This window comes from Varanus komodoensis, unplaced genomic scaffold (genome assembly GCF_004798865.1).
Source record: "Varanus komodoensis strain SLA01 unplaced genomic scaffold, ASM479886v1 scaffold59_1, whole genome shotgun sequence".
Lineage (NCBI taxonomy): Eukaryota > Metazoa > Chordata > Lepidosauria > Squamata > Varanidae > Varanus > Varanus komodoensis.
Genome location: NW_025336221.1, coordinates 404,265 through 417,242, shown reverse-complemented (window position 1 = coordinate 417,242; position 12,978 = coordinate 404,265). Strand labels below are relative to the sequence as shown.

Here is a 12,978-nt window from a genome sequence, read left to right as displayed (position 1 = left end):
GTGCCAAGACCATAAATACACAGACTATGCAGGCTTCCTGCTTAAAGTTATCCTTATAGTTATACCTTTTCAGCATAATATTCCAAGGGTATGCAAAATTCCAGGAAAAATGTAACTTGTATGCAATAATGCAGTCCCCTTGGCTTTTAAAGAAATTATCTTTTGAGTGTTATTTGTTTTCCCATTGGTATTTCTTGATGAACAGAGCAAAGGACAACTCAGCAAGGGCAGGTGTATTTCCTACATACTCAGACTGGTGTAAGCACGTGGCATGATCCCCGCGTACCTAGGTAAGGGAATAATATACCTTCATTTGATGCTGTAAGTTAAATTAAAGCCTCTTCATAAATCAAGCTAGTGATCCATAAAAACAGAAGAATCTGAAATAATAGCACATTGGCCTACATGTATTGATCTGGTGATCTTCTGCAAGCTCAAATTAAGAACTGGATTCAGAAAATGCAGCAACCTAATCCCTGAAAGGAAGTTCATAGCCCCTGTGTTTGAAGAGAAATGTGGGCAGTGTGATACTTTTAGTCCCAGTGAATTTATAGAAATCAAAAAGCTATTGAGGAAAAAAAAATCAGTGGCCATGCATTGTATACTTCCTTCCTATCTCTATGATTTAAAAAAAGTTTAAACAAAACGAAGTATCCAAATCTATGCAGATTTGCTTCTCAGAATTCTAGTTTTCTGGACATATGCTGTTTTTAGCTTTTTAACTAAAAGTATGCACAATAGGAACATAGGCAGCACTTAAAAGTTAGACCCTGGGTCCATTTGGAGCATTATTGCCAACATTGGCTGTCTGGGGATTCAAGCAGGACTTTTTCCATTTCTGCCTGGAGATACCAGTGTTAAGCCTAGGACCTTCTGAATGTAAAATGTGTACCAAAAGCCCCTTACAATGGCTATTTCTAGCTAAAGTGCTGATGATTTTCCCTTAGCATTAACGGACACTGGCATGAAATTATTTCAAGATATCACCCTCTGTTTGCACCTATTAAGCCAGCTTGATCAAATTGTCTGCACTGCTAATGTGATATATGGTGAGGGGTCTCAGTATTTTGGGGCCAGTGGGCACATTTCAGATTGATTGTGTCATGGGCCAGTCAGAGAAAATGGCTGCTCTGGAGGGTTTGGACAGTCATAAAGCACCCATTTCCCAGAAGTCAAACCAATGAGGCTAAAATGAAAGGGACTTGCCCAGGAAGCTGAATACAAGGTAGAATTTTGGATCTAGAACTCAAAAACCCTCGTTTGAAGCCAGTTTTTTTTTTTTGTGGGGGGGTGTATTCCAGTGTAGAAGCGAACTGATGAGGATGACTAGTAGCTTGGTCAAGGAACTGAGTACAAGGCAGAGAGTCCCATATGACAAATAATTTATTTGCTCTTACAAAGTGTAGAATACCCCTCTCACAGCAGGCAAACTGATGATGCTCAGAGAAGCACACACTGGCAAAATGCCACACACATGCACGCATCACGCAAAGCATAAACCAACTAACATATACCACACCAAAAATAAAAAAAAGTCCAAGGAAATCACGCACGCACACACCATACCCTCTAGACTCCTACGGTTTTTCTTTTTCCCAGCAGTGCTTCAAAATGAAGGACTGCGTTTTTATCCTTGCAAATAAAAATAATGCTTGAGCCCAGTGAGTCACTTTGCAGCATGTCAACTGCCCAGGTTGTGGTGGTGGTTGTTTTTGTTGTTTTTAAAGATCAGGGTGGCGAGCATCAAAAGAGGTGTGTCCGGGCATATTGGTAGCCATGGGCGGCATGCTGAGGAAGCTAGGGTCAAAGTGTTGGGCTAAGGCTGTGGAGCCCCAGTTTCAAATCCCCATTCAACTATGAAGTTCACCAGGTGACCTTAAGGCAGCTGTCTCTCAGCCTAACCTACCTCACAGGGTTGTTGTGAGGGCAAAAAATAGGCAGGAGTGAGCAATGTATGCTGCCTTGAACTGCTTGGATGAAAGGCAGAATAATAAATATAGTAACTGAATAAATAAAGTAAAAAATAATACATAAAATGAAGACTACTGTCATAAACAGTACAACAGCTCTTTAATCATAAATTCTGAGCTCATGAATATTCAACTGGGCTTTTCCTATTAAGCAACTTTATTTTTCTACATGATTCAGTGTCACCATGTGCCTACGGCAACTTAAACTTTTCTCATGGAATTATGAACTTTTATTGCATCTAGCAGTTCTTATTTGCAGTTGGCTAAAATTGTCTGTGGTCTGCTGCACATGTACATAAATCTTCATGGAAAATACCAGTATTTACAAATGTCTGTCTTGAGTTTTAAAAAATCCAGCTGAAGTATCTTTAAAAGACTAGTATTATGCTTATAATATTTGTCAAAATTGTACCCAATTGTACCCAATCCTGTAGACAAAATATAGCAAAGATTTTTATTTTTGTTTTAAGTCAGTATCACGTAAATTACTGATGGGGTAGGGGGGTTAAATGTAGGCTGTGTGATAACAGTTTTTCCAATGCATGAGTACTGGAGTGTTTTTGTAAGCGTGTGTTTTTCTTTTTCTTTGGTGGGCTTGTTCCTTGGGATTCCAGCTGAATAGATCAAGTTTCTGAAATGATGCATACACTCAGGTTTCATAGAATTGTTATGTTACATTTACGCTTGTTTGGCTCTGAGGCCAAATGCTGAGGTATTTTTCATTTTATGTTTGTTTTTGCAGGGATCTTAGCAACATCAATTGCGAAGAGCTTGGTCCTTTGCCTCCTGGATGGGAGATCCGAAATACAGCAACAGGCAGAGTTTATTTTGTTGACCATAACAACAGAACGACACAGTTTACAGATCCACGGCTATCGGCTAACTTGCACCTGGTTCTAAAGTGAGTTCATGATGTCACCAGTTCACACAGACTAATATTTAGAGCATGAAAGTGGTTCTCTGGGGATGCACAGTAGATAGATTCTGCCACCTTGTGTTCTGTAACTTCTTTAAGTTGATAATAAGCCTCTCAGTTTGACTATAGCTGGAAGAAAGGTTTTATCCCTCCACTTATCCAACATTACTTTTAAACTGCTTTTATAGGTGGAACCCTCACAAGAAACACAAATATATTACTGAAAAAATATATTGGAAGTAATGAGGAATTATAATAACATATTATATTGTCATTAATATTTTAAAACAGTACGAGGCAATTCTGTTCTTGTGTAACCCAGAATAAGTTCTGCTGAGTTCAGTGGAATTTACTCTTAGGAAGGTGGGTGTGTGATTGTACCCCGAATGCCATTTCTGAGCCACAGTAGCAGAGCATAGGTCTTTTGTAGGACTCACAGATCCAGCACTGAAGAACCCAAGAACAGGATAAAGAGCATGTTGATTAAAACACGCATGCCCAGATGGCCAAGCACAGCTGTTAATGCGTTTTGTCTGTGGCCTCCATCTACTCCTGCTGTACTGACCATAAGTCCCAAAGTATGGTCTGAAGGCACAAAAGCCATCCACCATGTTGAAGCTAAACGGGTCTGGGGCTTGCTTGAGCTGTTTGTATGTTTGTATCCCGGGGGGACCACCTGGGAACAACATGCAGCCATCATCAATTCCGCAGTGGGAGAAAAGTGGTATATAAATATAATAAATGAACAAATGAATAAGGTAAGCTAAAGGTAGGTTAGAGGGTGCTTCAGAGGTTTATGGCAGGTAGGGAATTCTTTGTGGTCCAAAGACATCATTGATTCAGGAGACATGTCGAGGAGGCACATGCCAGCAGTGAGTAAGACCACGCTTAGGAGCAAGTGCACACACTAACACTCCCACACATTCATGCCCCTCAAACACACCTATATATCCCCTACTCACTCAGAGACATGGACACACTTACATCCCCTTATATAATACCCATCACTCCATAGTACATCTGTAGCTCTCACACATTCCACATTGTCTTTCTCCCACCACTCAGCACAGAAAACTAGGGAGCCCCTTCCTCCTTGCTGCTTTTGCCTTTTCAAAACAGCAGAGCATCAGGAGGGGAAAGGGCCACGACCCAGTCTTGGCAGGATGTATGGAGAAGCCTAGTGAGTCCCATCCAGTCCATGAGCCAGAGAGTCCCAATTTCAGTTTATGTGGAGGGTTGGATAGTAGTGACTTGTTTATGGTGTGAACTTAATGACTGTCTAAAGAGTCTCTGCTATTGAGCAGTATGGAAATAGCATAAGTAAGTGTTTACTTATTTAAATTGTTGTATATTATTCTTTTTATGCACTAGATTCTAAAGATTGTTGTAAGATTAGACTAGTCATATAGTTATTTAATGAAGAAATATGAATTTGTAAACAGAATTATAATGTATGAGTTGCTCTACCATGCAGTTTCTCTAGAGATCAAGTATTGTCAATGTATATACCACTAATTGTTTCAAAATGCTACAAAAGCAATAGAAAATGGAAGGGAAATGTGTTCCTGTAAAGAGGTATTTCTTGTTTGGGTTGCATCTCTTTGAAGGAGCTGAAATCCTGCATGTTCCCAACAAACAACAACCCAAAAAGCCCTTTGGGGGGAAAATAGAACCCTCCAATTTTCCTATCCTAAGTTTCCAAAAACAGAAAAGGGGTTAATCTCAAAGATACACAGGAGACAATTTATTATCCAGGGATATTTTGTCTTATACAACTTCCTCAAAAACAACTGTTGTTATACTTTTTCAAAGGAAACAAAAATCTTGGGTTAGTTTGAGATGACAGACAAGACAGTGTTTAAAGAATTTAATCAGTTGCATCTGAAGAAGAGTTTTAATCCTGATTGCATTAGGCAATAAAATGGTCTTGTCTGCACCTTTTACAATCCCCCTGTCTTTTCTTCCTGCATTTGGTACTTTGCTAACTTTACTCTGTTGACCATGTTTCCAAGAGCAAAAGAGACTCACTAAATCAATTTGGCTGTTGTCTAGACACATCTATCCATTTGTTCAGACACTTCTGGAATGTTACTTCGTCGTCTCTCACTCTAACACCTTTTACATGCTATTTTTGGGAAACACCTGCATGGTATTAAACAGAAAGTTGGTTGGCTTAGAGAGCTATGTGCAACTGGGAATAGGAAGCCACAGGGTAAGATTTGGTGATGAAGCTATGGGACATAAATTTACTTTTAGAGGGAGGCAGGGGCTGTCTCTTTCTAAAGTATGAGTACTTGTTGATGTTGTTATGTGCCATCAAGTTGTATTTGACTTATGGCGACCTTATGAATGAAAGCATTCCAAAACATCCTATCTATGGCATCCCTGCTTAGCTGCTCTAAATTCAAGGCTGTGGCTTCCTTAATGAAATCAGCCCTTACTCTTAGAAAGTTTTTTCTTAATCTGTTGGCTGGAGAGCCAAATACTACATGTACCTCTGAGCTTGCATATATCTACTTGAAGAAGAATGCTATTTTTAAAGTTTGTGTTATTCAGAGATAAACAATTGCATTTTAAATGTTTTTCCGTTTTCTAACAGTAAGCAATTTAGGCCTATGCAATAGTTTTATGTTATAGATTTCTAAAGCATCTGTAGCAATCTTAAATCTGTCTTTCAGTAGAAAAATCCTATTTCTCTTGCAGGCTTCAAAATCATAACCTTTTTGCACTTCTCAAGCTATTACTACACATTTAAGTCTTTTCATTCGTACATCTGTCTTACATTATGAAAAGATTTCAGAAATTCAACCAACAGTGTCATCAGCAAAGTCTACAGTATGATAAATTTTCTCCTGTGTTGGCTATTTTATTGTACCAGACAGGATGTGTGAAAATGATTTTCCTCTTATGTGTACTAAAGGAAAGACCTGTTGGTTGTTTCAGTATATCCAAAGTCTTAGGTGTGTTTTTAAAAGTAAGATCAAACTGTACCTGTTCCAGTGAAACTAAATTTAGTCTAAAGCACATGAGTTCATTTGCCTTTTCACTCAGAGCGAGTAAGTTGAGAATACTCTATTATTCTTACCTTTCTAAAAGTCAGAATTTGCCTAAAATAAACACGATGTGCAGGCAGCAGAGTGACTGGGGGAAAGCTGTACATTTATATAGGCCTAAGTGCAAGAGATATTTCTTTGGCAAAAAGCAGAAGGCATTTGTTGCTGATAGCCTGACTGTTTGTAGGTTGTGTTGTTCAGGCTGACTACTGGGTAATTTGGGAAGAAGGCTTGGCTCATGATAATGGTACATTTAACATTTCCGCCTGAGGGCGTAACTGTCAACACATCTCTGCAGCTGATGTTGCCCAATAGTCCAAGCCCCATGGGAGGACTCACCAGAAGGGGATTTGCAGGAAGTCCAAGATAGAGTCCATGCCCACTGCTAAAAGTTTTATTTATAACACTGGAAAGCACCAGTCACCATTCATAAACAACATACACACACACATATATATTCAAAGCAAAGGCTCACACCTTACCAGGCAGCCTGGAAATTTATTATTTATTTAAAACATATTTCTGCCTGGTTCTTATTAATCTGCAACCAGCTGAGGTCCATTGCATTGTAATGCTGAAAAACTAGAGAATGATTGAGCTCACTTGATCTCATAGTTTTGGAACATAGCAGTTACATCTGGGTAGCAGAGGTGAGAAAGCAAGGAAAAAGATGAATCAGAAGATCTGCTGCCAATAAAGAATTTTACATAAAGAATTACAATTCTGTCTACATTTTGCATGTGAATTTAATGTGTATAATTTATCCTGCTTGCAAAATTTATTCATCCTCTGCTAATAATGGGAAGAGGCAATAAGCTGTGCAAGAACCTGGCTCTTCATAGTGATCACCAAGAATCCCACTGGCTTTGGAGATCTTGTTTAATGTTGCCTATAGCTTATAACTCGTACAGCCTTGTGACTTTCATTTGCATTCCACTTTCCATTTAAAAAATATCTAACCTTTATAGCACAAGGGCTAAAAATGTTCTTCTTTTGAATGAATGAAAGAAGGAGAGAATAATTCTAAGGATACTGATTTCTGCAGTCATTACCAAATTGTACACCCTGTCTGAGTTTACTTGCAATCACCACAGCTCTGACCCATGTGTAGCAGAACTATACAACATAGCCAATTGATCTGGCCATACAACACATAATTTGTAGTTGAATTACTTTGCAGCTTCTTTATTGTAGCTCTTTATTTAGCTCAAAGCTCTGTGCTTACAGTTGAAATAACACATGACAAGAATTCAACTTTAAAAAAATACCAATTTCTTTTTCTGTCAAAGGATGCTGTCCATTTATTCTAGCAAGGCTATGGTGTGTGTATATAAATACTTAACATGGGAGAAGAGAAATCCTATGAAATAGCAAAGGTCATATTTGAAAAGAAAACTGCATACAACACAGCAAATTTTGACTTGAATCTGCAACTATAGAAAATAAATGTTTCAGATTTTTTACCTTGAAAACTGTTTGTTACAGAATGTTCTCTCTTCATAATCTGAATCTAGCTTCAAGACATTATTGGGAATAGCTAGTGAAAATATTTGTTTATCTGCACCAGTTGGTTACATACAAAGCTAGCTACTTTCCCATGATCAAGATTAGTCCAGGTTTAAAGAATACCCTCTTTGCCAAACTCCCTGTACAAGCTAATTCATGAGGCAATTGATTTTTAAAAAGGATATACTCATAGTATCCTACTTTTTGATTAGTTGTGTTTTGACATAATCCTTGTATGTAATAAACATTTTTAAAATGCTCCAAAACTAATAGGAAATTATCAAGACCAACAAATATGTGCGTCTTCTGGCTTCTTGAGAGACATTTAGTGGAGCAGAACAGTGTAACTATAGAAACAGATACTATATTTTCCTCTGAATTTTATTCCAAGTACATATTAATTAGTTGTGGAAGGGAAAACAACTGGAAGTGTTTAATACTACCCCCTGTGGCTTTGGTTCATTTCAGCCGTCAGAACCAACTTAAAGATCATCAGCAACAGCAGCAACAGCAACAGGTGGTGTCGTTGTGCCAGCTTCCAGATGAGGCTGAATGTCTGACTGTGCCAAGGTACAAGCGGGACCTTGTGCAAAAACTCAAGATTTTGCGGCAAGAGCTGTCCCAACAGCAGCCTCAAGCTGGACATTGTCGCATAGAAGTCTCCAGGGAAGAAATTTTTGAGGTAACTCTAGGATTATGAAATTTCTACAGATCTTAAAAAGGTGGGTAAGCCTGCCACTGGGGTGAGTGTGGCTTTGCCTTATAGATGGAGAAGAACTTGATGTCCCTGAAATACAGCATATATTTTGGTTAGAGGTGAGTGATAACTGAAGGAGACCGACTTTTCTTCTTTGTATGTCCTCTCTGTTAAATCATAAATTAAGTTTGCAGTCCTGTGCCAGTTTTTCTGGAATCAAGTCTTGTTTAAAATAACGTAGGTTGATAGATGAGTGAAAGGATCTGACTGCACAAATTCCAGAGGATTTTGGTGCTGCAATGTATGAACTGCCCTTTTTTTGTGACAGTAAAGGATAAATGTTCTGTCCTGTTGCTCCAAAATGGTTTCCAGAGCTTCCATTCTGCAGGGACTGTGGAAACCATCTTAGTCCAATATAGATTCACCACAAACTGATTCTATCAAGCATTTCATTTGTGGGGGAACACTGCCAAGTAGAGTATCGCACTAAAAATATTGTCATCCTTGTTTTTTCAGGTACTTAACTTAAAATATGTACAATTTATGAAAGCTGTGAAAGAAATATATCTGTCAAGGCATTTTTACTGGCATGTCTCCTTGGCAATAAATTTTTACATGTCTGCTAATGCAAGAATGTATAAAGTTTGGAATTTTTTCATGAACAGAGGAAATGCCAATAAAAGGTTTATAATACAAATGAGTGTCTGATGTAATTCCAGGAGTCTTACAGGCAAGTCATGAAGATGAGGCCTAAAGACCTGTGGAAGAGATTAATGATAAAATTTCGTGGGGAAGAAGGCCTCGATTATGGAGGAGTCGCCAGGTAAATTCGTTTTGTTACCTAACTATACACAGCATACCTTAGCTTTGTCGCTCCAAGAAAATGATAGTGATCCAGGAGCATCTAGGATTTCCAGATACGGAAAGAGTAAATACTGACTCTTGGAACCTGGTGTATTCTGAGGTGCAACCTGAGGGCAGAGTCTAACAATTTTCAGGAGGAGAGGGAACTTGGGTGTTTTTCTGAGGCAGTTGGCACTTCAGCAACGTCTGGTATGCAAAATCTATACCTTAATTCAGTCTTTTTAGAAGAGAATGTACATATGAACACAGCTATCCTATAAAATACGGGATGTTCAACAGCTCTTAGTGAAACCAGTAGTATTAACATTATCCGTTTTTTCTTACTCCCAGCAGACAACCTCTCAGATCAGGAGCACTTTGTGGCCGTATCAGCACTTAGAGCTTTCCATGGCTAGAGATTGACCTTGGAGCCTGTAATAGATGCTGAATGCTCTCCCATCCCTCAGCATACCCAAAACTGCTGAACAGCCCATAAACATAAATGATCGCCATGGGGAAATAACAAGGCACTTACACAGACTCTAATGTGGATGCATTCAGTTCATATAAAATCAAGAGTTCTAGACTTGGAAGAAAATACATAGAAAATTGTGCAAAGGATTTGAAATGTGGTGAAAATGGCTCCAAAAATGCACTGTGTCTGAGCCAGTGATTCCCTGTGCACAGGGAACCAGGCTGCAAACACGCTTAGTGAGTGTGGGCTTGAATGCAATGGACTAAGTTTCTGAGGAAATTGTGAGAGTTGGGACTAGGCAACTTGAGGATCCAGAAGCTAACAGAGAAAGAAACAGGAAGAGTGAAAGAGGTCTGGGGGTGGGGGAGGACAGCTTGCAGGGTGAGCACAGGGAAAGAAAGAACCTGTGGAGATTGATCTTTTACATCAGGTGGTGTGCCAAGACATTTCCTTTTGCATAGTTGCTGTGGTAAGAGAGGAAGGCAGGAGAGATCGGGTGACTACTAAACACACTCCCTGCACTTTCCAGCACCTTGTGCACAGTGCCCTTCCTCTGGCTTCCTCTTTCAGCAACTTACTGTGAGGTGGATTGTGATCTCCCGCCCCTTGAGATCAGCAGCAGAGGCTCTCCTCCGGTAGCCTTCCGTGAAATATATCAGGAAGCAAAGTACCCAGAGGAGGGCTTTCTCTGTGGTGGCGGCCCATCTGTGGAATGTGCTCCCCAGAGAGGTCTGCCTGGCGCTGTCGTTATTTGTTTTTCGGCGCCAGGCCAAGACCTTTTTATTCAAACAATATTTTAATAATGTTTAATATTTATAGGTTTTAATTGTGCAGCCAGTGTGTTTCCGGGTTTTAATTGTAATTGTTATTTGTTTTGTATTTATTTCTGTGAGCTGTCCCGAGGCTATATAGCAAGGGGACGGCATATAAAAACTTTAAATAAATAAATAAAATCTCAGAGTCATGTTGGGTAACACCTGTTCTGGGGAGGCTGACTATTGAAGGTGCAATGTTTAGGGTTTTGATCAAAGAGCAACATTCTGAATCTTACTGCAAACAAAAGGAGAAATAATGTTGAACGCAGGAGACACCCATATAGGATGGACCTAGATCCAATCATAGTGGTACTGCTTGATGACTGCCACATATTATTATTATTATTATTATTATTATTATTATTATTATAATTATTATTATTATAACATTTCTATGCCGCCCCTTGCCAAAACCTCGGGGCGGCTTACAACATGATAAAATACATTGAAATACAATAGTACATAATAAATTACCATTAAATACAAAAATACAAAAAATACATTGATTTACAAATATAAAATTAAAATTATCAGTATAAAATAAAAATATAGGAGGAGAAAGAGAAGGAAGAAGAAGTTGCCCTGGCCAGATCATATGTTTTAACAATTGAAATGATGTTTAAATAAAAAGGTCTTTACCTGGCGCCGAAAAACCAGTAACGATGGTGCCAGGCGGACCTCTTTGGGGAGTGAATTCCATAGGTTGGGCGCCACCGCAGAGAAAGCCCTCCTCTGGGTACTTACTCTCCTAATTTCTTTCATGGAGGGTTCCCGGAGAAGGGACTCTCCCGCAGATCTCAAAGGGCGGTCGGGCATATACGGACGTAAGCGCTCGTTCAGGTAGCCAGGACCCAAGCCGTTTAGGGCTTTAGGACATTTGAAGCTGTTGTCTGGCCACTGTACTTAACATCAGTTGTAGGTCACATCCTGGAGATATGCAATTCTTTGTCTGTGTGTGTGTTGTTCCTTAAGCTAATTATGAGGCATGTAGTTTAGAACTCTTTGGTAATACTTCTGGATGTCTTTCTGTGTACATGACTAGATGCACAGGCTCTCTTGATAAGACTGTCTGATAAATGCTCTTCAAGATGCAAGTAGATCTTTAATGCCAGCTGCCAAACTGAACTAATACAGTGGCAGCATATCATTTTCTAGTCATTTCCACATGAGCAAGGGTTGATAGAGTAAGGGCTGAGCAGATAAGGGATTTCCTAGAGCTTTGGCCCCCTGTACTAGGTCCAGCCAAGGATTCCATTCTGAAGCACGAAGGGCTAAAGAAACAGAACCGTTGAGTTCATCTAGTTAGTACAAATTGGATAACAGATTTGCCGCCAGTAAGGGCTCCATCTTGTGGTCTATTCTGGTAAAGGGTGGAAGTTTCTGTTAGTTTGAAACAAAGGGAACTATTAATTGCATCTCCCTGTTCCTAAGGTATTATGAGAACTTTTCTATTCTTTTCCAATAAGATGTGGAGAGTGGCACTAAATTTTAATAATATAGTTTCCTGTCACAGTAGATGGGCTCTGTCCTCTGTATCTGAAAGATGATGATGATGTTGGTGATGAGTGGACAACATTTTCAGAAGAAAACTCAAGGCAACTTAGCAACAAAATTTAAAACATACAAGGGTATATTTTAAGCATCTCTTTTTTAAGTGACCTTCTGATGTTAAGCAAGAGAGTACATGGAACATTTCTGTGTTTGTATCAAATGAACCTGGAGCCTTTTAGTCTGCTGTGGGTTTTCTGTTCATGGAAGAGACTGCAATCCAGCAAAGGCTTCTGCTGGAGGTAGAGGAAATTTCTGCTGATTTCCTCCTGTAGTTTGGCATACAACTTCCAACACTTCTCCAGAAGGTTCTCCAGTCTCCAGGAGCAGATTTTCTGGGATCTGCAGGAGGTAGGAGTCAGCAGAATTCACCTGCCGACTTTTTCCTCCAGTAGGAACATCCTGTGATTAGGGTTTTACTGACTAGAACTCCACATCTATGCCAGTGCCACATACTATATTTTTGGTTGTACTACCTCCTTAAACCTTTAATCAATGTAATCATATTAAATGCTATTAATTTTACATAAACTGCATAATCAGCTTACCGTTCAATTTTAATTAGTGTTACTGTACAATTCTGGTATTATAATATATGAATTGTCTTAAGAATTTCATATTGAAGACTAGCCTGTAAATATGTTATTTAAAAAAAGCAAATATTAGGTATCAACGGATGGCATGCAACTGTGTATATGAAAAAATAGACTTAGGCTGTAGAAAGAAAATTTGGTGTGGGAGGCAGAAGGAATGATATAAAAGGAGTAGGAATGGGAGAAGCAGCTGGCAAAATAGCTACGAAGCTTGGCAACTGGCCCCAGAAGCCTTTAAGAAATCAGTGCCAAGTTATATGCAGGTTTCATCCTTATTTTGTGACCACAGTCTTTTCTCACAGCCAGATAAGCTGACCGTGCCATCCAGGAGTAGCATTAATCTTCCATATTGATATATCACTGTTCATAGGCCCGAAGGGTCTTACTAGGCCCTTCATAGGACCCTGTCCCCTTCTCATTCCTCCAGCATTTACAATTACCTAATAGCTGGCATATAAATTTTCCTCCAACTTTTACATTTACCTAATAGCTGGCACCTTTTTCAGATATTCATTTGGTTTATTTATTTAATTCACAAAGATATGGGTTACTTTGTATATTT

The 12,978-nt window shown here is 39.2% G+C and overlaps 1 protein-coding gene across 1 annotated transcript in view; it reads left to right on the top strand.

The window, feature by feature from the left end:
- The window catches only part of SMURF2 (SMAD specific E3 ubiquitin protein ligase 2), a 91,068-nt gene that overhangs the window by 65,837 nt on the left and 12,253 nt on the right, over positions 1–12,978 (top strand). The window contains exons 9-12 of the mRNA XM_044449568.1: positions 206–290; positions 2,713–2,871; positions 7,914–8,127; positions 8,862–8,965. Of these exons, the coding sequence (XP_044305503.1) occupies positions 206–290; positions 2,713–2,871; positions 7,914–8,127; positions 8,862–8,965 (562 nt within the window). The remainder of the gene's footprint in view (positions 1–205; positions 291–2,712; positions 2,872–7,913; positions 8,128–8,861; positions 8,966–12,978) is intronic.